This window comes from Phalacrocorax aristotelis, chromosome 11 (assembly GCF_949628215.1).
Source record: "Phalacrocorax aristotelis chromosome 11, bGulAri2.1, whole genome shotgun sequence".
NCBI lineage: Eukaryota > Metazoa > Chordata > Aves > Suliformes > Phalacrocoracidae > Phalacrocorax > Phalacrocorax aristotelis.
Window position 1 is genome coordinate 21,379,631 of NC_134286.1, and position 26,385 is coordinate 21,406,015.

General features: G+C 37.4%; 1 protein-coding gene across 11 annotated transcripts in view; it reads left to right on the forward strand.

The window, feature by feature from the left end:
• The window catches only part of ATRX (ATRX chromatin remodeler), an 88,510-nt gene that overhangs the window by 26,434 nt on the left and 35,691 nt on the right, over nt 1–26,385 (forward strand). For 6 of the 11 annotated variants that reach the window (XM_075106247.1, XM_075106256.1, XM_075106249.1 and 3 more), the window contains 11 exons: nt 577–3,497; nt 7,087–7,165; nt 13,779–13,909; nt 14,431–14,631; nt 16,332–16,425; nt 16,943–17,051; nt 17,706–17,885; nt 18,284–18,425; nt 19,637–19,746; nt 24,376–24,522; nt 24,729–24,906. In XM_075106247.1, coding sequence (XP_074962348.1) covers nt 577–3,497; nt 7,087–7,165; nt 13,779–13,909; nt 14,431–14,631; nt 16,332–16,425; nt 16,943–17,051; nt 17,706–17,885; nt 18,284–18,425; nt 19,637–19,746; nt 24,376–24,522; nt 24,729–24,906 — 4,292 coding nt within the window. The remainder of the gene's footprint in view (nt 1–576; nt 3,498–7,086; nt 7,166–13,778; nt 13,910–14,430; nt 14,632–16,331; nt 16,426–16,942; nt 17,052–17,705; nt 17,886–18,283; nt 18,426–19,636; nt 19,747–24,375; nt 24,523–24,728; nt 24,907–26,385) is intronic. The other 5 variants (XM_075106253.1, XM_075106254.1, XM_075106258.1 and 2 more) reach the window with 2 other exon arrangements.

Sequence of the window (26,385 nt, forward strand, 5' to 3'; positions counted from 1 at the left end):
TACTAAAGTACTTCTCTGTCCTTACGTCAAATAGCTACATGTGTAATCCAGTCAAAATTGTGCAGTCTGAGGTGCCTGTGAGCTTACTTGTCAGCCACTTTTCAGGTCTTCTTCAAAGACTATGCAATTTAATCATAGATCAAAAACATTTTTTTTCATATGTGCCTGCAGTAGTAATATATCAGTTAAGGCTAGAAAGACTTAAGCTAATTTGTTTTGCTGTAAAATAAAATAAATAACTTTTTTTTTAGTACTCAGAAGAAACATGGAAGACAAAATAGAACCAATTTTTTCTTGTATTTAAAATTGGCGCTGAAATTGTGTTTGGATATGAGTGACCATTTCAGCTATGCGAACTGTTAATCCACTTCGTTAATTTTCTGATTTTCCAGTTCTCAGCTGAGTGCCTTTCAGTCATGCTTGTTACGGTGTTTTCAAGTAATGGATATCTGTTTATCAACTGAATTTTTAAGATGTAAATTCTTTATCAAATAGTGAAAAATATGTAAATTTCTCAAATTTGTCACCTTGTTGATACGGAGATAAGACTTTAGTATTTCTTATGTCTCATTTCAGATGGTGTGCTGAAGGTGGAAATTTGATTTGCTGTGACTTTTGCCATAACGCCTTCTGTAAAAAGTGCATTTTGCGCAACCTGGGTCGAAAGGAGCTATCGACCATACTGGACGAAAATACCCAGTGGCACTGCTATATTTGCCATCCAGAGCCTTTGTTGGACTTGGTCACTGCATGTGACAGTGTCTTTGAAAATCTAGAACAGTTACTGCAACAAAACAAAAAAAAGATCAGAGTTGAAAGTGAAAAAAGTAAAATATATGACCATACAGTCAAGTTTTCTCCAAAGAGAAATAATTCAAATTGTAATGGTGAAGGAAAAAACCTAAATGATTCATATTCAGGTTCACTAACGTATTCTTATAAAGCACTAGTGGTGCCAAAAGACTTGCTTAAGAAAACAAGAAAGTTGGTTGAAACTACAACAAATCTGAATTCTAGCTTTGTAAGCTTTTTGAAAAACGCTGCAGAAAATGTAGAAATAACCCCATCTGTGCAACTTTGTCAGCTAAAAGCTTTTAAATCTGTGTTGAGTGACATGAAAAAAGCTCATCTGGCACTAGAAGAAGGTCTGAACCTGGAGATTCAAGCTTTGAATGTTAAAATCAAAGATAAAAATACCAAAGAGAAAAAACCTGGTGTTAGATTAGAAAAAGATGAGGTGAACAAAGATGGAAAGGAACGTGTGGCATTAAAAGAGAATGACACTGTAAAGACACAGAAAAAAGTTGTATCAGAACGGCCTGACGGTGAGCCCATGGATCAAAGTGTTCCGGCAACGGAACAAGCAGGTAACAAACGTACTTCTGGTGAAGAGAAAAGGTCTGGCAGAAATGAAGAGCCTCAGTATGAACCTAATAGTACAGAGGCTTTAGACATGGATATAGTGTCCATCCCCTCATCTGTTCCTGAAGATATTTTTGAGACTCTAGAATCTGCTATGGAGATTCAGATTACTTCAGATGAGCAAGACAGTGGAAATACAGGAACAGATCATGAGACTCCAAATTCAAATACCAAATCAAACACTCCTATGAAAGATACCAAAGGTGGTACTAAGTTAAAGTCATCGGCTAAAGGAACAAAAGAATTGATTGTAAAATTGACTCCCGTTTCCCTTTCAGAGTCTGCAGTTAAAGCTGAAGATCAAGACAGCAGTCTGGAAAAGGACAGGAAGGATGTTGATGCAATACCTAGAGCAGAAAACTGTGATTCTGTAAAACAGAACCATAATGCTGGCAGTGAACCTTCCACGGAGAACGAAACTGTCTCACTTGTAGAGGAGTCTGATCTGAGGAGATCACCGCGTGTGAAGACCACACCTCTGAGGCGCCAGACAGACATCAATCCTTTAACGTCAAATTCAGAAGAAGACAGCAATGACACGTGTAGTGAAAAACGGAAGAGAAAATCATCAAAACAACCAAGGAGGAAAAATGATAAAAGAAATTCTTCTGACAGTACTGCTGATGGTCCTAGCCCTAATAAACTTTCTAAATCAAAAACGCCATACACGTTAGATCAAAGCTCAGATTCTGACGAGATGCCAGCTGTTCTTAAAGAAGTAGCTATGATGAGTCACAGTTCTTCAGATATTGATAGCAATAGTGAAGCACCAACAAATGATCAGAAGACTTTAGATTTTCTAAAGACTCAGCCAGTAAAGGATGAAAATGGAAAACGAAAAAGAAAAAGTTCCAGTTCTGGTTCAGATTTGGACGCTAAAAGAGGCAAATCAGTTAAAAATTCTGCTGCTGCTAAAAAGAAACGACAAAACTATTCAGATTCTTCAAACTATGATTCTGAGTTGGAAAAAGAAATAAAAATTTTGAGTAAAATTGAGTCTGCAAAAAAAGCTAAGAAAAAATACTCACGAAAGGATGATAGTTATGATTCCTCTGAAGAAGAGCAGAGGAAGAAAGTAAGTAGTAAGAGAAAGATGAATTTGAAGAAACAGAGAGATAAATCTTCTGAAGATGACGATGCTGAAAAGTCTTCCCCAGAGAAGGAGATTAATCATTCTTCTAAAGATAAAAATGGTAAGGGGGCAGCTGCTAAGGAAAGGCTAAACAGAGACTTAAAAGAAAAAACTGTGAAGGAAAAGCACGATGAGTCTTCTGATGTTGAGAAGTCTTCACTGGAGAAAGAGGCGAGTTGTCCGAAAGGTGAAAAGCTAGCTGAAGCCGCGAGCAAGGATTTGAGAAAGAAAAAAGCACAGGAAGATTCTTCTTCAGAGAGTACGGAGAAATCTGCAAAGAAAGAGCACAATTTTGATTCTTCGAATGACAGATTCAAGAGTAAAAAAGGATCAGAGAGCAAAGCAAAGAAATCTGAAAAACTGAAAAAGAAAAGTTACAAGGAAGAACAAGGTGATTCCTCTTCTGATGTTGAGAAGCCAACTCCAGAGAAAGGAAGTAGCAATTCTTCTGAGAACGACAAAACTAAAAATGAAGCAATGTTTAAAGAAAAGAAAAGGAGGAATTTAAGAGAGAGAGTATCCAAAAGGGTACAGAACGATTTATCCTCTGATGCTGAGAAATCTCCCCTAAAAGAGGAGAGTTCTTCTGAAGATGATGTGCAGAGTAAAAAACAAACGGAAACTAAAGAAAAGAAAAAAATAAGTCACAAAAAGAAAATTTCCAAGAAAGAACAGAATGACTCATTGTCCTCTTCTGATGAGGAGTCTTATGAAGACAGTAAGAAAAAGATAAAAAGAGGGTCAATGAAAGAAAGTAAAAAGAGTAACTTAAAAAAGAAAGTGGCAAAAAAGAAGGTGGTTGTCACGTCCTCTTCCTCATCCGATAAGGAAGAAAATGATGAACAGAATTCAACAGGTGACGGAAGCAGTGATGAGCAGAAAATTATGCCAGTGACTGAAAACTTAGTGCTATCTGCTGGTACAGGATTTTGTCAGTCATCAGGTGTGCAAAAGATGTTCATCTACTCGTATTAATATACTAATAGAGGAAATTTGTAAGATTTGGGTAACGTAGTAATCTAGAAAGTAGAAATATTTCAAAGTTGGCAGCCAGTTTGGTTTTCTGATAACTGTTTTGGAAGCACCCATTGCAATTTGTGGAGCTTGTCACTTCTGGAAAAAAGGACATCACTGTAAATGGAGAGGCATGAGAAGCTGTAGTCTGTAATTCCGCCGGGTATTTCCTTGCAGCGCAGCTTTCAAAAGCTTGTTCCTCTCTTTGGCTGCCCGGTTGCTATTTAGCAGAAGCTGGTTTGAAGCAGTAGGTTTCTAGTGAACTCAAATTTGTCTGCTCGTGGTTATGCACTAGAGGTGATCCTGAAGACCTGTGGCATTGTAGTATACATTTTAAAGGTCAAGCAGATGATCGTTGTGCCTCACGAAACCCAGGTAGCCTTAGAGGGACATGGTTTAGGAGGCCCAGGGGTGTTGGGTTGATGGTTGGACTTGATCCCAGAGGTGTTTTCCAGCCTTCATGGTTCTATGACGATGGTGATGATGTCGTTGGTTAATAGAAATCTGTCATCGCTTATTGTTTTCATAGCCTGTTTATTAGTAATAATTCTTTTCCTTGCCAGCATAGAACTAATTCATCAGTATCTTGCATCTTTAGGAAATCAGAAAGAGGCTCAGAACTGCTGAATTTGAACACTTGGTTTTAAAGACGTTAAACTGGAGGGGTAGTTTTCACATTACATGGACAGTCTGCATGTTTTTAAAAAATGAATTTTTGACTAGAAAAAATGAAATCTATTTGCTGTTTTAATTACTGTGACAGGTAACATTTTTTCTTTTTGTTTGCCTCTAATGATGTTTTGTAGAACTCCGTACACGAATTTACTGTAACTGTTGGCTCAGATACAGTAGTTTGCGAAGCTGTAAAGAAACAAAAAAAAAAAAGAATGAAACAGCAGTATGTCTATGAAGATAGCAGAAGGGACATAGTAGTGTGTTTGGCTTTTCCCAAAAAGTTCTTGTAGGCTTCTAGAGGCTAAATGCAGAATAAGATTATTGTTATTTGTAGTTTCTTAAAAACAAACAAAAACCCTAAACAAACCCCCCAACACCTCCCCACCCACCCCCCAGCCAAACAAAATTCCCAGATTTTAAATGAAGCGTAATGTTCCTCCTTTTTCCAACCAACTTGGTGCTGACCCAGTTCTTCCCTAAGTTTTCCTGCAGCTTAGTTTCTGGAGAGTTGGTAGTCTTTGCAGATGCAGGGGTTGCTTGCACAGGTGCTGTGCCTCTCTGGATTTGGAGCCCTGTAAGAAAGCCAAGTTTGACTGATGGTGTTTTGCATCATTGTAGAGTAAGAGCTGGAAAATGAATTTCTTACTCTGCATATTACACAGTCCTCTAACGCTTGTTTTTCAGGGTCCTCTGGTGAAGTATTTTTAGTTTCGCCTCTGTGCATGTAATACTGAGACTTTCAGGGCTTTTCCTTGATGGCTGCTAAAACAATGTTTTCCCAGTGACGCCACTACAGGGGGAGCTTGCGAATAATGATGGTTTGCATAGTGAAGAACCGGCATCTCGTGTGTGGTAGCTGCCACGGCTGTTAAAGCACTCCCCATAGACAGACAATTGATGGTACTCGGTGACAGTGACCCATGTGCAACAGTTCTCAGCACCTCTGGACCGTCAAAGGAAAACACTTCAAAAATAAAATTGCTGATGGACAGTGTGTGTTCATAGGCTGGTATTGAAATGGCCCAGGAGGAAAAAGTTGGTTGTAATGTATCGGAAGGTGTCGGAGACAGTGGGAGTGATTGTTTTATTTGCAAGTCACAAGTGGAAAGATTAGATAATTATTGGATGGGAGAGACTGATAACAGTGTACAAATCGGAAAAATGAGATGGTCATGTGGGATGATTGACAGTAGAGTCAGACTGAGAGGGAAGTGAGTTGGTTTAGCCTGGAGAGAGAATGCTAAAAATGGGGAGTCAAAATTGCTGTTTTCTGTATCACCTATATGGGTAGTTACAGAGAAGGCTGAGCCAGATGCATGACGAAAGGATGAGGCCGTGGATAGAAGTTCTGTCAAAAAAACCTCTGCCTAGATACTAAGAGAAAATTCTTTACATTGAGGATGTTCAAAGCCTGAAACTGATTGCCGGGTCAAATTTTGGAATCTCTGTCCTTGGAAATACTCAGAAGTTGTTTGGCCAAGGCCCTGAGAAAACTGACCTCACTTTGCAGTTTGCTCTGCTCTGGGGATGGAAGTGGAGTAGGTTATGTCCAGAGGTCTCTTCCAACACTAGTTATTGTATGATTCCGTAAGAATCTGCCTTTGTTATGTTATTTTAAGAGGAGGCAGACTTGCCCTTTCTCTTCAGTTTGCTTTTGGCTTAATAGGTGAATAAATAAATGAGTCTTTTCTGTGTCTGGACAAGCTTTGTAGGTATATAGTTGAATGAGACTTAGAATCTGGTTTAACCAACAGGATACTTCTGTTTGTCTAAGCCCAAGGGTGAGGGACTGTCTGTGATCACCTCTGATAAAGTCCTGTCAGACATCTGGCTAGTGGCAATTCCAGGACAAGTGTCTGTTAAAACAATTTCGAGCAAGCCTCTCACAGCCTAGTTTTAGTCTGCTCCCCCAGGTGAAAATAAACTGTAGAAATTATGAATGAGAGGATCTCACTTCATTAGGATTTTGAGGTCTGTTTTCCTAAGATTAATTTTACTAACTAGGAAATATGACTGACTTATATGTGAGTCAGAAGAATGAGAGAAGAGAAAGGGGAAAGGCCTGGGAGTGTGCTAGAAATAATCTGAATTCCTCTTAGTTCAGCCAGGAGAGTGCAGAGGAGCTTAAAGGCAGGTACTGTACTGTGCTATTCCTCTGTTATGTGACCCACTGTTGGTTTTGATGAGCTTTCCGTGTGAGACTGTATCCATGTAGTGCAGCTGAGTTTTGATATCTGCAGTAGGGAGAGCTCGTGTAGTTTTCGAAACTTAAGTCTTCATGCCAACACAGCAAATGTACGTGCATTGTGTTTGATACTCTGAAAGCAAAAATAGGCAAGGATTATTGTTCTTGAGTACTTCCTAATGGCAGCAGCTTAGCTCGTAAGTTTGGTAAGTGTTTCTGTAATGTATTTGTTTGAGCCTTCTTTTCACTTTACACATATTTGGTAGTGGGGCTTCTGAAATGGAGCTAATAACTTCTTAGGGAACTTAATTCTGAATCGTGAGTGGAGTATTCAGTCTCTGTATGTTTTGGTGTAAAAACTCAAGTTTCACAGTATGTAATAGGGAAAGAATTTCAAATTGTGTGTAGTAGCAAGCATAACGTGGATAAAAGCGCTGCTTGAAAAACTAGATACTTTTATTAATAAAAATATTTATATGTTGGGATAGGTAACTGGCTTTTTTTGTTTGCTTGTAGCAAAGTGCTGGTATTACCAAGCTATTTTTATATCGGGATTCTTGATGGAGACAATAGTTCATGTGCTGTGTTATTTATTGCTGATTTTACATGTATTAGGTGTTCATGTATTCTGGTTTTTTGTTTCCTCTTCCTCCCCCAGGAGATGAGGGAGAGGCTAAAACAAGGGCTGTTCCAATGGAGGAGGAGGAAGATGATGATGATGACGATCCTGAGAATAGGTATGATACCATCCATAAGGACTTAAAAAAGATTATAACACACCCTAGGCGTGGGCGCAAACCGGCGCAACGGAAGAGCAAGCAGGTTGTAAAAACCACGACTGCCTGCCTTGTAAAGACTCGCTCACGGGCTTCCCGCAAGTTTGAACAAGGGGCCAGAAAACAGAGGCCAAAATCCAGAAATGCAAAGAAAGTATTTAGAAGTGTTACCTAACACACCTTGCATAGGGTGTGTTATAAATGCCCTGCGGCACTGTCCATTTTATGTTCCCATTGAAAGTGTGAGGTTTGTGATGAGTATTTCATTCAGGCAGGTGAAAACCTACTTCTGATAAATGTGAATTTCAGCCAGTTATATGAATAGAAGGTAAAAATTTGCATCTGTGCAATACACAGTGCTGAAATATTTTCAGATTAAACTTGGTTATTACTGTTACGTAATTTGCTTTTTTAATTGAAAAACCTTTTCTCAATAAAGAGAAAACACAAATGTGGAGAAAACAGTATTAGATACTTTCAGCTGTTAATTAAACTGAGTTTGAATCCACTAAGAATACCTGAAGTAACTAATGCGATAGTTAAGGCCTTGATTCTGCAAGCACTGTGCATAGGCTCAACTGGTATCAGAGAGACTAATTATACTTACAAATTAGGTCTTTGCATAGGTATTTTCAGAATTGTGGCTTATATGTATTGCTTCAGTTTTGAGTTCAATAAAAATGAGTCTGTGTAAGATATAGTTAGTTAAGACACGTCATATTTTACGAGAACCATTGTAGTTATCAAAATTAGCCTGGCTAGAAAATGTAAAAGCTTCGTTTCCTAATGAGTGAACGCACATGAAGTATTGCTCAATTATGAGCCACAGTTTCTTTTTGGAAGTTATTGTAGTTAGACTAAAGAGTTGTTCAACAAATTTTTATACAGTATTTCAGAAACTGATTTTTTTGCCATATAGCATGTATGGGACCAGCTTCACAGCTTTGCACAGTTGCTGATGGAGTCTTTTTCTGCTTCTGAGCCTTACTAGTTTAGAATATGGTATCTTCGTTTCACGGAGTTGTACGTTTTGATCTGTGGCTGAAGTAAATTTTAAAAACACTGTTTTATGTCCTTTAGTTTGGCATCAAAATGTTGCTGCTGCTGAAGTTCTTGCTTATTTTCAGTCATTAAATTTAATCAAATAATTCACCTTTTAAAGAAAGATGCTCTTTAGGGACTTGACAGCACAGGGTCATAAGCAGAACATGTAAACATTGGTAATAGATTTTTATTTTTGTTTTTGTTAAATGGTGCTTTAATTTTGGTCCTGGTTTGATCCCCGGCCCCCCCTTCTTTTTTCTTTTTTGTTTGTTTCTTCAGTGTTGCTGGTTGGTAACTAAGCCAATACACACTTGTCAAAGCTCAGTGTTCACCGTACAAATGTTACTGGCAGATCTTAATTATTAGTTTGAGCTATATTGGGAAATGAGTTAACCCAATTGGCAGCAAACAAATCAGTAATATGAATTTGGGGTTTAAAAATCAGTTTCTGTACTTTGTTTTAAGCTGAATCCTTGTTGAAGTTTTTATTTAGGGAATATTTATGAGACGGGGAGGTATTTTGTCAATAAACAGTTTTGTCAACCTTCAGACATGTGAACTGGTAACTGCAGTCTAATTTTACATTCGTCACGCGTTGTACTTGGCACCAAAATCAAATATATAAAATGTAAAAAGATGGAACAAATTTCAAGAAGTTAAAAGCTTGTTCTTCTGTAACTCAGCACAAAGTGTTTAAATAGTTTACCTACTATTCAGATAAGTTGCCTATTTTCCTGCAGGCCAAAGAGGGTATGTAGTACCTACGGGGTATTTATAGTGTGGGAACTCTTGTGTTTGCAAGTCTCTAGTTTAGATGTTCTGTTATTTGCATACCTTTGGATGTGCATGACATGAATATTAATAGTCTTGAAATCATCTTTGCCAAAATGCAATATCCAAGTGGGTCATAATATGACTTACAGTGCTGTATGCTTTCATCTTATGTTGTGTAATTATCTATTATTGGTCCTTCTGATCTTTTAAATGGTACTGTTTAATATGTTTGCAGTAGTTTTGTTTATTAAGAAGTTAATAGTGTATTTAATGCAGAATGCCTTTAAGTATTTGATGGTTGCAATAAATTTTTGTAAAACGTTTTTCTTGTCCAAGCATTTAATTTAATACAACTCTGACAGCTTGAAAATCGGACTGTTTCAACAAAGACAGTGCAGTATTTTAGACCAAGGTGTTTGGCAGTTTTCGCTATTTTTTAAAAAAATGTGTGACATTTCATCCAAGTATTCATCTCTTAAAATATATTTTAAATGGTTCTAAATTTTTTCAGTAATGTACCAGAGGCCCATTTAGTTCAGTAGTGCTCTAGCTGAAAGGATGATGGCTTTTATTAGCCACAGAAAAATGTGTCGTGTCCCGTCCCGTGTCCCCCCCCAAAGGCTTGTTTGGGCAACCTTATTTCTATATATAATTAGTAGGTATTCATGAACACTACGTGTGAGTTGATATAATCTAATTGGTAATAATACATCATTATAATTAACTAATATTTAAAATTAGTACTTTTTAAGAAGTAAAAATAGTTTTTCAGTGGTAGCATTGTCTCACCAGGATTTTTGACGATCTATAAATAAGTCCATTGTATCGGCACTCTAAAATTCACGAACAAGGATGGTGCAAATTATCACGTGGATTTAATTCTACATCATGAGAGGCTGCACCTACTATCCCATTTTTGCTGAAATGTCTGAAGGATAAGGTAGTCCTGTTCTGTGACTTAGCAACCCCTGGGTAACTTCCAGCTTGCCTCTCTCTTGTCAAAAACGTTTTCTTTTAGCATAAGTTAAAAAAATACATAGTAACCAACTCATTATTTATAAATGTGTATTGTGGTGTCATTCTTACAAAGGTGAAATATATTTAAATCCTGATTTATATAAAATTATATATATGTATTGTTATTTCATTCTTGAGGGTTTGGGCTTTTTTATTATTTGTCCTGGTTGAGATTACAGCCCCATTCTGTAAGGCACTGTAGATATGTGTTTGGAAGATGGCCTTTATACAAATCTCATGATACGTTTAGATAAGGTGGCATGGGACTAGGCAACATGACAGGCTCAAGTGGCAGAAATTAATAAATGCAGGGAATTTTTTTTTTTTCTTTTAAATTTTTTTACTACCTGAAGTCCTGTGCTGGAGTTCACACAGGTCTCTGTGCTTCTTAATTAAATTTGTTTATAATGTTTGACTGTTACAGCTGGTTGACCAAGAATATCTCCAGTGTCCTTGACCTGAGTAAATCTTACGCTGTCTTTTGATTTTCATGGGTTTCTCTGGAAGACTGAGAGTGGGGGAGTTTTCATGCTATCGTAGCTTGTTTTTCTCTGTACTCGCAGTTGGATGTTAATGCGAATATTAAAACATTAAAGCTAGCATATGAAGCTTCTTAGCTTAGAAACCTGGTCACTTTAAATGGGTTTGTATCTTAAAATAGAAGTGTGATATATTATTCTGAGCTGCATATAATTTAATTTAAAACCAGTTTCAAGAGTCCAGTACTCAATTTATTCTAATTCATATAAGCCATTTGTTACATCAGTCATTTGTCAGATGCATTTACAAGGCTTAAGCTGTTTGGTTCTAACATTGCTTATATTTTTAATGTCTATCAGATAATCTAGTTACATTTAAAAATAGGAATCTCTTGAATTCTGAACATCTCAACAATGTCTTACATTTTTAGCCTAACACCGTATCAGTAGAACACATTGAAGAGAATGTAGCTTTTTTCACTAAACAAACAGTTCCCTTTCAGTTTGATTCAAAGTGATTGAATCTTCATCCTAGCTAAAAAATATGTCTAATTTTCTATCTCAGAGTATAAAAGCAATAACTTCTATTATAAATAATTAATTAGAAACTGATAGGCTTACCCACTCTGGTTGGTGGTTATGATGACTAGTAGGAAAATAACAGCGTCCTCTGCTCATGGCTAGTAGATTTTGTGCGTTGGTATTTTTAGGTGAGTGATACATTTGCCTTTTTTTTTCTTCGAAAAAAAATTCATGAAAGAATAAATAAAAATCTACATCTGCTTTTGTTAAGAACCAAAGTCAACCTTTGATTAAAAATATATAAATAAAATTTTAAGGGAGACTTGTATGAAAGGTAAGTGTTGTTATCCACATACAAGTTGTGTTAACTTTGCTAATGCAATTGAGGACAATTGGAAATAAGTCAAAGGCAGCATTACCAGGCAGTAGTTTCAGGATTGAATTTAAAAATTTTGCAGTTCGTTTTAGTGTTTCTACTTTTTTTTTTTTTCTCTTCCAAAGCAAAACTTTGGTGATGATAGTGGTCAGTTTGTTAAACAAGAAAAAAAGTAGCCAAACCGCTGCTGCCTGCATTTCCTGGAGTACGACTCAAGTTTAATAATTTACATTAAAAGCTTTTAAAAAGAAGCCAACTTGTGATATTCCAAGCAGTTTGATTCTGAAGAACAAGTTCTTCATTCGAAGCAGTTTCATTTTGAAGAACAAGTTCTTCAGACCATTAAGAGATGGGAGAAATATAGTCTTAATTTCTTATATAAGGAGCTATTTATTCCTGTTGCCATTGTACATGACGTGGTGGGTTTAAAAAAAACACAAAACAACAAAATCTAAGTCCCTTTTCCAAATTCTCTGGAAGGACCTAATACCAAAAAACATTTGGAAGAGGATGTTACTTATCTGTGGTCTTTAGGAAGTTTTCATTGGGTTCACACTGCGATGTGTTGATACATGTGGAATTAAAGCTTACCAAGAGTAGTGCATTTTAATCAGCGATTTCTTCACCAGCCATTTCTCAGAAGCCGGGGGGGGGGGGGGAGGTGTTTTGGATGCTGGTGGATAGTCTGTGACTCATTGAGCAATCTTGAATTCAGTTTATTAAGCCATTTTACTTCCATCTTTTAATAGTAACTGAATAGACATTAGAAATTCTTTTGGAAGATATACTACCCCTCAAAGAATAGAAATTACTGTATGAAGTGTTAGGAAAGATACCTTGGGAAAACTCCCTTTGAAAAGTTCCTTTGTTTTAGGGACATGTTACATGCTGAAAAATGAAATACATGTTCTTTAAAACCTATTTTATAGTGCTACATGAAAGTAACAACTAAATTTGCTAATGTATAAGAAGCTGTGCTGGAGAGGTCACTGTTCTTCTGCCATTTCCAAGTGAAGCCTAGATTGTGGTTCAGTTTCCTGGTTTTTGAACTATTGTTTTGGCTGGTGTAAAAGCCTTCCCGTTCTGAACTATGTACCTACAGTATACATTAATTCTCCTGAAAGGCGAGACAGACCAGATTTGTCCTAGGAAAAAAAAAAAACCTTCATTTAAAATTGACAACCATGGAACAAAACCTATGTTATTTCTGGTATTTATATGAGGAAGGCCTGGTTTCATTCTTTCAGCATTTTTTTCCCCCTGGAAGTACGAGTTCTCAGATAAGTCCACTGTTTTCATGTGCTTTTGACGTATTTTATATTTTGCCTAGGATGGACTAATGTAAAATTCTGTTTATTTTGCAAGAGCATGTAAAGAAATCGTTTTTCCATAGTAACAACTTGTACGTTAGCTGAAAATGTTCTTGTGCTGAAATGAAACTGTGAGAAGCTGAGCGGTCCATTTGTGGAGCAGGAAATAAGATCATAATTTTTCTTTGAAGTTCAGACTTTTTTGTTATATACACATTTTTTTTGCTGTAGTTGCTCTAAGGCAAGTGCTTGTAGTTAGATGAGGGATTCAGTGGTTGTTTTTTTTTCCCTGAGGCACTTAATATCCGTTCATCTTGAGACATCATGAGTTGCTTCCATTACTGCAGCATCTCTGTTGCAGTAGGGTGGGCCAAGGCCGTTAGAACGGTAACACAGTTGGAGGGAAGCTATGTAGAGGTAGGGTAATAATTTCTTTTTTATTTATTTATTTTTTGTTTAACCTGTGAGTTAGTGCGTATTGCAATAAGCTTTTTCTCCTTGTTTAAAACGTGTTCAGGGGCACACTGTTTTTAAAACTATTACTGTTTACATATATGCTAGTCAAGGAGATTCAGTGCCTCAGGAAATTAATCTCATTGATTTAAATCAAGTAAGCATGGAAACCATTTTTGGGGGGAATGATTTGAGTATTAGGATTTGCTCTGCAGCATCTTCAGGTTTTTGTTGGCGTTAGCATTCATATAGGTGCTTATCCCAGAACTGACACGAGTCCTTCCAAACAGACCATGAATAGAATGGAATGTTGAAGTTTTTACATTTTATAGCTATCTCTAGCCTTGCTGTAAAACATGAAAGGTCCTTTTAAAGAAGTGTTATACAGGTTTGCTTTCTAAAAGCAAGTTAACACGTTAGATTTAACATGAGATTTTTGCTGGTATATCCTGTGTTACCACAATGACTTTTCATCATGTGTCTCTCTTGTTCAGCTTTCAGCCCTTTTTTTGAGGTTCTGAATGGTATAGGATTACACTTATCGTTCATAGCTTTACTTGAACAATGGAATAAATAGTTTTTTCTGTTTTACTTCAAAGAATTGCCAAGAAAATGCTTTTAGAAGAAATCAAAGCCAATCTTTCCTCTGATGAGGATGCATCTTCAGATGATGAATCGGATGAAGGAAAAAAGAAAACTGGAAAGCAAAATGAAAACACAGGAGATGATGGTGAGCACCAAAAAACACCCTGGGAAAAAGCCGTGCTGTAGCGCCTGTCGTAATTTCAAAGGTCACTTTGGAAAATTATAATTATTAAAGTTTCTTCAGTTTTCAACCATAAAATGTTATTGATCTGCATAGGTAGTTGCCAAATAGAGGCCAAGGTACATGATGGTGAGGATTATAATCTCTTTTACTCTTCTGTAAGTGTATTTTTTTGTTAATAGTCTGATTTTTGTAACCAGTTCAGAAGTCGTAGGGATCTGTGGGAATAATCTGTCCAGAACAGTCAGACGTGCAAATGCAGGGTAGAGATTTGACTAACATATACAGTCGTTGGAACAGATATTCCAAATGTTCAGGCAGGATAAAATACTTCAGATTTAAGGGAACAGCAGTATGTTGTTGCCCACAATTTCCTGGAAAAGCACAGAATTTAGCCTAAATTAATTCAGATTTTAATTCTTGCCAAATTTAAGTAACAAAAAAATGACCAGTGTGCATGTTGTACTGACTCTTATCTCTGACAGAAGAGAATGAAAAGGAAGATAATTCTGAATCGGATTCAGAAGAAGAAGAAGAAGAAGAAGAAGAAGAAGAATCAAAGAAGCCTAGATACAGACACAGACTGCTGAGGCACAAGCTGACAGTGAGTGACGGAGAGTCTGGTGAAGAAAAAAAGGCGAAACCAAAAGAAAAAAAAGAAGAGAAGCGCAGAAATAGAAGGAAAGGTACATAATCCAAATGTTTTTTGTCACAAAAAATACTTGCTTCTATAAAATAAGTACAAAGCATGTCTGAATGGAGATCTGAAACACTGCAATTTTAAAATCTCTGTATAAACTTGTGTATTAAAGCTAGAATTCTCTTACCTATGTTTGTCAAATAGTTTAGTTTAAAATGTTGAATACAAATGCAGCTCTGTCCACTTACTGTATCCTCTGAATTGGATTCATCTTGTTGAGTCTTATAATATTGATCTTAAATAACAGAGGCAAGCCCAGTATGTCCAATTTCTGAAAATCAATCTCATCCTTTAGCTAATTTCTCTCTTTAACTTGGACGGTCCCTTGTGCATCACAAGTCTCTCCATCCTAGAATGTAAATGCCGCGGGCTGCAGTTGAACACCAGATGGCACTGTGAAATGATGCGCGAACAAAGACTCCGTCAGCCCCTTGCATTTAATCCTTTTGAGCAGGGGAGGGGAGCGATAGTAAGGATAAATACTTACGGCCATGTTGGTTGGTGGAGATGTGGATAGTGTTCACGGCCGGTGGAAGTAAGGGTGCACAGTACTTCCCTGTTGTTAGTGTTGCGCTAATGCTAGCCATCTTTTGTGGTGTTCCGTAGGCTAAAAGATGCAATAAGATTTGTTTATCGCTTCCCTTCCTGAAAACTCACATTTTTATCTCAATGTATATCCATGCTTTTCCTCCCTTATGAAATAATAACTCTACCAACAGTGCTTCTTTCAAGAAAAGTAATTGTAAATTACAGTGGCAGTGTACAAGTAAGATGCAGCCAGACTAATTCTAAGGATTCTTTAGAGCAAGTCTCTTAAGTTCACTGGTTTCAAGTAGAACAATATACTTTATTTCGATATACTTTATTTATACTTTATTGCCATTTTTAGCCCTATGTGACTAATATTGCATTTCCCCATGTATGTGAAAAAAAACAGTCCTTGTTTTAAGCCTTGTTATTCATTAAGCAGTGAAGCTTTCCACTGTGTTCAAGGTCAAACTGGAATTATAAAGGTGCTAAACGGCGTGGTGCTCTTAATTACCTATAAATGCCAGTGGTAGCTCCTAAAAGTAGTTATGGAAGTATTACCTAATGTTGGTAAACACCTAAATGCTAGTTTGGGCGTATTTTTAATTGTCTTTTAAGTCAGTTTTAGACTTGCATTACCTGAAGAAACTTCAAGCCATAAATACAGTAATATAATTGCATATGTTGTTAGTAGATAAGGGTTGTTTGCATGAATTGCGAAGTAATGATTATAAAATTATGTCTAAAATGTTGGAAACAAAAGCTTCTGTTTAACTAAAAATCATCTTTTGTTTTCTGAAGTTCTGTACTGTGCCCCATTTGGTTCTCCCCTCCTTGCCCCCTGTCTTGGAAATGGGTTGCTTTATAATATAATGCTTTCTGTCACTTGCTTGTAAACTCTGCTTAGAGGTATTCATGCCTGAAGACCTCAAGTCTTGTTGGCGTAATATGCCATCTGTCAGGACTCAGCTAGTGCTTACATGTTAAGCTTTTCTACTCTGTGCCCCTTATATTCCTATTGCTTCATATTGGTATGTTTAATGGGTCCCACACTGTCTGAAATGAAGTGTTACAGTGCTTGTTGATCTTAAACAGTCTGTTGTATAATTAGAAGATCTGTGATGTTGCTAACATGAAATCGTACTTTATTTTTTAAAGTGAGCAGCGATGATTCAAATGACTCCGAGTTTCATGAATCTGCAGTTAGTGAAGAAGTCAGTGAGTCTGAAGACGACCAACGTCCAAGAACAAGGTCTAAATAAAACTTAACTGTGCTTACCCAGTCTTTGGCTTTTGGTATTTAATAGTGCAGTTTAGGCAGTAACATAGTGGAAGTTAAAAGGCTTTGGATTGGTCCTTAAAACCTTTAATGATACTTGTCTGTAAATTGCTAATTAACTTTGCAGCAGATGTGAGAATTTTGATTTTGTACCAAAGTATGTGGCACAGAGCAATTTGATGAGCAAAAGAAGATTAACATTAAAATGAGCATTGTTACAGCAGATATGTCAGCTGAGGAATGGTGGATTGCAGTTGAAAAGTAATACTTAACAATTCTGAGATTCTTCAGGGTTGCCTGGAATAGACAGTAGCTCTGTGTGTCCAGTGAATTGAGGAGGAGGAAGGAATTTGGAAGTAAGCCCCTGATGGCACAAAAGGAGTATATATTCCATTAATTAGCAATGTAGTTAATGTTTTATCCTTTTTTTTTCAGTGTGGCAATGAATTATTATTATTGTTAAACAGTAATACTGCCTTTTTTTATCTAGATCTGCCAAGAAAGCTGAGGCAGAAGAAAACCAGCGCAGTTACAAACAGAAAAAGAAACGAAGGCGTATAAAGGTTCAAGAGGATTCTTCAAGTGAAAACAACAATAAGGTACTGTATTGTGTTTTGAATTAATAAATGGGGAAAGCAGTTCCTTTCTCTTCTGCCAGCTGCTCAGGGGCTTGCGTGTATCAAACAGCTCTGTACAAAGTGCAGTAAAAAACTCTATTTTTTCTCAATGTTAATTCAGTCCTAAAATTTGAAGAATGGCACCGTTGTGCCGAAAAAACATTGCATTTAACTAAACCCATTTTCCTGTCTAGCTCTTGGTTAAAAATGCATGATATATTTTAAATAATTGGAATTTTTAAGCTAAATGTAGATGACAACACAAACAGTACATTAACGCTTTCCTAGTATAAGTATTTCTTTTCCTATGTGGAGTAGGGAATAGTTGATCTGATCTAGCACCACTAGAACAGAAAAATAGTTCTTTAGTCATTAGTTACTATCAAATGATAACAGTACCTGCAGTACTGCCTCTGCGCAGCTGGGCTTAGCTTTAATATCTCAAAATACATTATAGTTAAGGTGGACTTTTGTCATGCTGGTTAACTTTTTTTAAAAAAAAAAGGTGTTTTTTTCCTACAAGCCAAACTCCACCTTCGTATATAAAAATTTTGGGGAGCATGTCTGAAAATTAAGGATTTGATGGTCTGCGCCATAATTTTCTTGCTAATACTTAATTTATTTAATTCATAATAGAGTAATTCTGAGGATGAGGACAATGATGATTCAAAATCTCCTGGAAAAGGCAGGAAGAAAATAAGGAAAATTATTAAAGACGATAAGCTTAGAACAGAAACACAAAATGCACTTAAAGAAGAAGAAGAAAGAAGAAAACGTATAGCAGAAAGAGAACGGGAGAGAGAGAAATTGAGAGAGGTATGTTCTGTTTTCTTTGAAAATGCTAGGAAGTCGAATTGTTGATGATGTTTAAGATGGCATATTTCTACCTCAGTTTCATTTGATAAGTAATTTTAAAAGTATTTACATGTAGCCTCGTAAGCCACAGGTTTTATTTGCAGTTTCCTGCAGGTTAACATTGATAAGTTTTCTTTGAGACTACCGAGATCTGTAGAGAGCAGTTTCAATTGCCTACTGCTTTACTTTCCATGGGCAAAAGCACTCTCCCGAAGAAAGTTGTGGTGCCTAGTAAAGAATTTAAGTTCTCTTTGCTAAATAAATTACGACTTCCAATTTTGCTAAAGCTAGTGTCTGTCAAATGCTTGGTATTATTCACGTGTGAAGTATTCCTATGATGTCCTGTTTCTGCTTACTAGGTGATAGAGATAGAAGATGCTTCACCTCTGAAATGTCCCATTACAACTAAGCTGGTTTTAGATGAAGATGAAGAAACCAAAGAACCATTAGTGCAGGTTCACAGGAATATAGTTACCAGACTGAAACCACACCAAGTAGATGGTAAGAGAAGAGAGTTTTAATTCCCACCCCACCCCCGCCCCCGGCAGTATGCAACGTGAATTAGAATCGTAAGAAAACTCCCTGGCAGGTAAATGCCAGAATGTCAGGTTTATTGTTTTATTTTTGGAACATCTGAACAAAAGTAAATGAGATCAGCAATACCTAGTTCTGTTTTACAGGCAAAGAACCTTAGAAACGTAAAATTTGGAAGAGTCCTCAGAATCATCTAATTCTCCACACTGAGGCAGAATCAAATATATGTTTACCTATTCTATTGAGGAATTACTATATTTACTTTTTACAGTTTTCAGTGAAGACTTAAAAATCTCACAGTATTTTCCTGGCTTTCTCAACAGAATTTTTTTTTCTGATACCTGACAGTCCTGCACATCAAGCCAACTTCTTTCCATATTCTGCTTCTAGTGAAGAAGGAGAAAAGGAGAATAACCAATCATCATTTTCTTCGCAGCTCATTCTGTTATTTTAATTTTTCCTCAACTTTCATAGTTGACAACCTTTCCATTTTAGCAAGAAACTTCTGGACTTGCTTCAACTCTTAAGGGGAGGTGCCCTGAACCAGGCACAGCAGTCAAGTTGAAGCCTCATCTGTGCTGAGTATAGCGTAGTAGAATACAACTCTCCAATAAATATGTTGCAAAGAACAAAAAAATCACCCAGCAGACCCTCATGGTGTTAATGCCTTTTGTTACATAGCATGTATTTCCTTTCCTTTTTCGTCTGTCACAGTTCTTACTCAATTCCCCCACCACCACCTTTAAGCATAGAACTTCACAACTCATTTGTCTTGGCAGAATTACTTCTAGTTGGTTTCAGATAATTTTGCTGATTTACCATGATCATTTTAGTCTTTTCATTAAGCCCTTGCCACTTTTTGTTCTGTCTCCTCTTTTCTTCCTGTCCCCAAGATCGCACTCATTGGCAGTCTGCACAGAGTATTTTCTAACCCAGTTACCGCATCTTCAGTGAAAACTGAATATAATTAAGTCCAACCTTAATGATTCTATTATTCTGTAAGTTCAAGACGCGGATCATCCCACTTAAAATTCATTGGACAGAAATGAATCAATAATTATCCTAAGCATTTTTTTCTAAGAGTTACCATGATCTTACAGCGATCACACCTCTCTCTTATCAGGTGAACTTTAATAAAATGAATGTTTAATAAGAAAATTTTCAATAATTTTCTTCAGGTGTTCAGTTCATGTGGGATTGCTGTTGTGAGTCTGTCAAAAAAACAAAGACATCTCCTGGTTCTGGATGCATTCTTGCTCACTGTATGGGTCTGGGGAAAACGTTACAGGTAAGAAACAAAAGTCGTCTTGTTTTCTGGTCTCTGGCTTGCTCTCAAAAGCTGATCCCGCAAAAGGCAATTTTAATGACTTTCAGAACATTGTAAAACTTACTGTTGCGTAGGCAGGGACTTGAGGGTTGCTGCAGGAAAACGTTATGTAAAGAGGTCTTGAGAAAGAAGTTGGTTTTGTAGTATACAGCTGTGAAAGGTTCTGGTACCCACTTGTGCTTTCTCCACTGCTAAGATGTCTAAAATTAAGTTAGGTAATCAGTAATATTCATGTGAAAAGGTTGTATTTAGTTGTAAGTGATGTGTAGCTCCCTTGCAACTCTGAACAAGAAAATACAGCTAGTAGGAAACAGGCTTCGGGAACCTGTGTTTCTAAGACAGTTTAATAATCTTAAGCAGGTTGTGGTTTTTGCTGTCTTCCTCATTCATGTGTTGCTCCTTAAACTGTTTGTTTTCCTCAGTGGTTTTTCACTTTATTTGTTGCACTGATAAGGTAGGGCTTGATCAGGGTGGTTTTTGTTTTCTTTTTATGCCAGACTTTCAGTGTCTAAAATCAGATGCTTTGTGTTCTAATAGGAACAATGTTTTGCGACAATTTAGACTCTTCCAGTTGAGGGAGAGGGGCATCTGTTAGCTGTTTCCATTACTGTCCATAAGTACATTCATATTTTTGGGTTGTTGAGCATCACAAACAGTTAAGAGCAGAAACTTCCGTTGCCTTGGCCGATAACTGTAGGGCATACTTTCAAGCCCTTCTTCGCTTCTTTGTTTCTTTTCTTTGGCTTTGCAGTTCTTTGCTTCCTGAGATCTTCAGGTTCAAGCCTTCATTGTCACTTCGGCACATGTTCCTTCTCCTTTACACTGCTGAAGACTGCTTTGTAAAAATCTTTAAAACGCAATATTGTAGGATTTCTTAAAAAAAGATTTTCATATTTCTTGGTCTGATACAAGTGATACTTCTACCATGTTAAAAATCACAGAGTGAACAACTTAGCCTTTCTATTAGTCTTTAAAATCTGAAGCTCAATCCCCATCTTAAAATGTTTCTTCTGAAACTGATCACCCAAGCAGTTGCTGTAAAACAATGCTCATGGCTCTTTTTCATGGGCCTCTTATAATCATCGCAGGCCTCAGGAGAAGCTTATGCCCTTGACCTTCAAAAAGAGGTAACAGATCAAAAACAGTTTTCTTGACTTCCCTGCACCTCATGCTGGTACCTTCTCAGGGTAGTCAGTAGTGTTGAATTCCTTCTGTGTTTGCTTGTTTCCAAGTATCTATCTGTCTTCATAAATCATGGTTTTGCGTTTAGCCAGACGTAGCATCACCACAAAACTATGAGCAAAGAACGGGGGTGAGTTGCCAGTCTTGCTGCTCTGCTGCCCGGTATGTTCCCAAGAATTTCTTTAGCACAGTCATGTGACAGAACTTTTTCCTCTGATTCTGGGAAAGAAAAAGGAAAATTTTTAAGAACTTTAAAGAAGAAGAAAGGAGGGTAGCAACCTTATCCGTTCTTGAAAAGACCCTCAGAAAAGCAGGGCCACTTTGGTCTCCCTGTTGTTGGCCTTTGTTGATGCTGTTTCGGTATTTCTGGAGGAGGGGGATATTCCCATATCTTTATCAGGACAACTGACTAGCGAAGTGAATTACTGTGAACCTTCCTGGTCTCTGGCTTGAAGGTGAATCATTATAAATCTAACTTAAAGCTTCTGCAGACCTTGAAATTGTTTAGAACTGATTTCAACTTGGGATCAGTTGGGGCCTTCCTGTGCCAGGAGCGGTTCTTAGCTATAAAGTCTCTTGACAGGAGATCTGCCTAGTGCTCTGGTGAGTTTGTGAGCGGCAAGTCTAGATCACGTTAGCAACCAGCACTTGCACTACACTTCATTCTAAATTCTTTCTTCACATGCTCCAAACATGGATGCACTTTACTCATTCCCTGGAGCGCAGTCTTTTTAGCGTGGTGATGATGGTTCTCAAAGAGGTTATTTTCTTCCTACAGTGAGGATGGGATCCTCAAAGCGTCTGTGAGGAAATGCCATTTCACCATCCTCTTCCATCTTGGTCAGTTGTGGTAGAAGCTTCCCCATTGGATTGGGAAGCCCTATCACCTGAACTGAAGGCTCAAGATCTGTTCATTCGTATGGAGGTCAGTATATCAGCGTGCTGGAATTCCAAGCTGTATGAAAGATGTCTCAACATTTCTGTGCCATAGCTAGACTCATAGTCTGCAAGTGACAACAGCCAGCTTTACAACCTTGTTAGTCACTTAGCAAGCAAAATGCTGTAAGATCCTGTCGACAAGCAGTTACTCTTCGACACCTGTATGTTTGGAATGAGGCATCTGAGTAGTTTTACTCTCTGTAGCGCTCACATCTGCCGTGCCAGTTGGTGATTGGCATAGTCAGCACGCCTGGGTGCTGCTAGATAGCAGACTTGGCTTGGCTTGAAGTAATTTCATTATTATTTTTAGAGACTTGAAATATGGTCCAAGAGAAAATCTTCAGAGAGAATCTAGCAGGAGGTATCTATTACTCCTTGCTCATGTTAGCTATGCCTTACTGGGTCAGATGGCTTCCTTATTCTTGTGTCTTCCCTCTAAACCATTGCTACCCAGGAGTCTTCAAAAACTGAAGTTACGTAAGAAATACCTAACCCTGCTCTCCTCTGACCTAATTCAGGCAAATTTTATTTAGGACTTTCTGATCCTGAGAATCTTCTTTCTCGACCTGCTAATTGCAGGATATAGTCATGGAGCTCTTAGGCTGGCGTAACATCTTCAGATTCTTTAGATCCCCTAGATCCCTCTGCAAAGAACAGGCTCAGGGAGTCAAGGGAAGCTTGGTTTTTGTGGTTTTCTGATTTTGGGGGTTTTTGTGGGGTTGTGGGGCTGTTTTCTGAGTAACATGTAGAGCTGTGGGTGATCAGAGGGACTGTGGTCATTCACTGTATGTACTGTTAGGTAAAACAAGCTGGAATCTTGGTTGGTTGTGGTGCACGGGATGTGAACAGTACGTTTTTAAGAACTCCAGCTGCAGTGTATATACTTTTTGCTTTGTTTATGGAAGTTGGGGTGACAGACGCAACGTTTTGACAATCTACAATCCTACAGAAGAGGACTTTCATACATACTTTGAAAATCACCTTTGAAGAGTTTATTTTTATGGGCTAATTCTAGCTTAGATGTTATGGTTCTTCAGGAGTTAATGACACCTTTTACTGAAGATTTGCAATGTTTTGCAGAACTGTTGTGCTTTAGTGTAGCAATGCAGTCTAAGTGACTTTGTACACTTATACTTTCTATACTATATACTCCAGTTTGATGAAATATTTCACAGCAGAAGGCTTTTTTTGTATGTGATGTGTTTGTGGCATTCATTTTGGCTGTAACTTCTTGATAATAGAAGAAAGCCACAGTTATAAATATGTATCAAGTGTTTTTATGGCCAGTGTCTGTAGCTTAGTTGGTTTTTAACTTACGTTGTCCTTTGCCAGTCCTTCTACTGTACTCTGTAATGCCATTTGTTGTTCAGCTCTTAAAAGGGCTAAATCAGCGTGAAGTTTTAGCAGGCTTTGCAAGCTGCTGAGGAGAATGTCAGTAAAGGATCAAGGAAATTCAGCAATTAGGGACTTTCTGGCTGTCCAGGACATAGGACTTTTGTGATTAGTCTTCATGGGTAGAACATGAGATGCTTTTGTCTTGATCGCAAAACCACTAGTAATTCCTTCCATGTTGCAGCATCTAAGAGCAGTTTGTTGCCCAGCGTTCCAAGCATAGTCATGCTGTTTGAAATTACTTTGAACACTGTATTAAATCAGAGTTGCCAGATACCAGGATTTGATCTGGAAGGAACTTTCGGATGTTGTACAGTTATGTGGGTTAGAGTGCAGTCTTCCCCGCTGAAAGTCTGGCGTGAGAGCTGGAGCTGCCAGGGGATCACGGACTCTTCTGCGCCTGGGTTTTTACAGGTTACCTCTAGTCCCGTCTTTATTTGCTACTGCTCAAAAACAGGCAGCCCAGCAGAAACACTGAGTGACATCAAAAGATTTAAGTTTTTTTTTCTCCAGGCCTCAAGGAGGTCTTACCAAGTGCAACACGTAGCCAGTCTGGCTACAGGGTGAACGCTTGGAAAGTGTTTCAATAACCTGCTGCAGAGCTCTTCTGAGAGAATTTGCCAATGTGTTGAAAAAATGTGAAAAACATCGATTTAAGATGAAAGTTTGCTTTTAAGAAACTTGATATGTTTATGAAGTCCAAGGAGGTGAACTTTAATATTTGGGGCAAGTATTCGGCGAAAGCTTAAAAATTACCTAATAGAAGTTTTTAGTTTGTGAAATGTAAAGGGAGGGCTCCTTCTTTGTGAGATCCTTCCGTTACCTTGTGCAATTCAAAACGACGTGTATCTCAGTATGTGAAGGCTGTGCGCAGCCACGTAACAGAGTAGGAAGTGTATCACTTCGAAACGCACGCGTATTAATTTTTAAGTAGCGAGTTGCTTAACAGAAAAAGAATGTTTGAACAAGACTGTTGTTGGTAAGTTCTGTATGTGAATATACACTTTGATGTGTCTTTCCTAGTGTTTAATGCTCAGTGGTTTATTTGGCATTTTGTCTTGTTTTTTCCTCTTGCAGGTAGTAAGTTTTCTTCACACTGTCTTGCTGTGTGACAAGCTGGATTTTCGGACAGCTCTGGTAGTGTGTCCACTGAACACTGCCTTGAACTGGTTGAATGAATTTGAAAAATGGCAAGAATGTTTAGAAGATGATGAAAAACTAGAGGTATAAGGCTTAAAAAGAGTTCTTAAAAATGAAATAACTGAACGGTTTACATAATTGGGAAGCTCCACCATTCAAATATAGGCTAAGGAATGCAGTTTAAGTATGTGAAAAATCTACTTACGTTAATAAGCCTTAGGTATTTAAAAGTTACACCAGTACTTCAGTATTTTAAGAGAAATTCAAGCATATTTTTCCCCCTTTGAAAGGTCTGTGAACTAGCAACTGTGAAACGCCCTCAAGAGAGAAGCTATATGCTCCAGCGTTGGCAAGACGAAGGAGGTGTGATGATAATAGGCTATGAGATGTATCGTAATCTTGCACAAGGCAGGAATGTGAAGAGTAGAAAACTTAAAGAAATATTTAATAAAGCTTTAGTTGATCCAGGTAAGTGAAAATTGATACAAGTATGCATTATATATTTTGTACTTTCTGGTTTACGTATATGAGCTAAGTAATCTTGCAAATGGAATTATTTTGGGCAGACAGTGAAGTTGGTAAGATTTATCAGATTTTCTTTATTGGCTTTTGCTGAGTTACAGAAATGGTTGTTCAGAAATTACCCCATCTGCTTTTGTAAATAGACTTCTATAACAGTCTTTCCTATTAGATCAAATACAGAAACAAGCATGGAAATATATACTGGAAACTTTTCCTAATAGATATCTTTTTTTGCTAGCGTTGCTTTCTTTGAAGGGTCTCTTTTGGGAACCCAAGGTTATTTTAATCTGCTAAATTGTTACAACCACAAGCTGGGTTATCCTTGTTAGAAATCTAGTGTGGAGGGAACAACTTCACATGAAAAATAGCTGAGAATGTGCCTTAGAAGTATGAAAAAATAAGTGTTAATTAAGTGCTGATGAATTGATTACAGATAAAGCACTTAATTTATTTTTCCAGTCTAAGAAATGAATGTCTGGTTTAAGCTCAGCTGAACTGAGCAACCTTATTTAGGCACTTGAAAATATTCCATGTTGATAGAACTAATCTATCAGGTGGTCACCAAAAAAACCTGGAAATTTTAGGATTGGCACGTTTCACCAAAATAGCAAAATTTTCCTAAAAATTCTGAACTGGCAACTGTCATCTGAGAACAACTCCTGGTTATGCAGCATGCCATATACCTTAAAAACTGTTTTTAAAAGGCACCTTTGCCATAACTTCGATATTTCTCTTTAAATTGCGAATGCTGATATGGTAGGTAGGGTAAATGGTTTCCTTGATTCTGGAGACAGGTTTTCTTGGGTTTTAATTATTTGGCTGGACTTAAAGGTTTCTTGACAGTGTGTGGTTGATTTTCCTTTTTAATTTTTTCTTGGGTTTTTTTTCCATTCTTTTTTAGTTTTTCCCTTTCATTTTTTTCTTCTGATTGATCAAGTACAGCATTGGTCTGGTTTATAATTGTATTTGGTGAGCTTGATTTTGTGAAGTTTGAAATAATAGTAGGGGTGTGAATTTTGTTCTAACAAAGGGATTCTTCTAATGGGAAAAACAACTTTGTGATTATGGCCATTGGCCAACTGGAATTGGTATCTCCAGCTCTGCAGAAAGCCTGTTTGAGCAGCTAAAACATTAATTAATTTTCTGCCAGTTTGACTCACTAAATCATGTAATTGCTGTGGAGTCAGGGAAGCTCCAGTATAGTAGCTGATGAGCTATTTTTGTGATCATGTTGAATCCACAGGCATTATTTAAGCAGTGAAGAAAATGCATTTCTTGCCAGTGGGTTTTCTGACTCCTCCTATTACTGCTGCAGTTACTAAAACAAAAAAAAAAGGGGGGGGGGGAAGCAGGGGAACCCTGTGCTGTCAGTCTTATTCTGTATCTGATTGGCACGGGATATTGCATTTGTTCAGAATGTTGTTA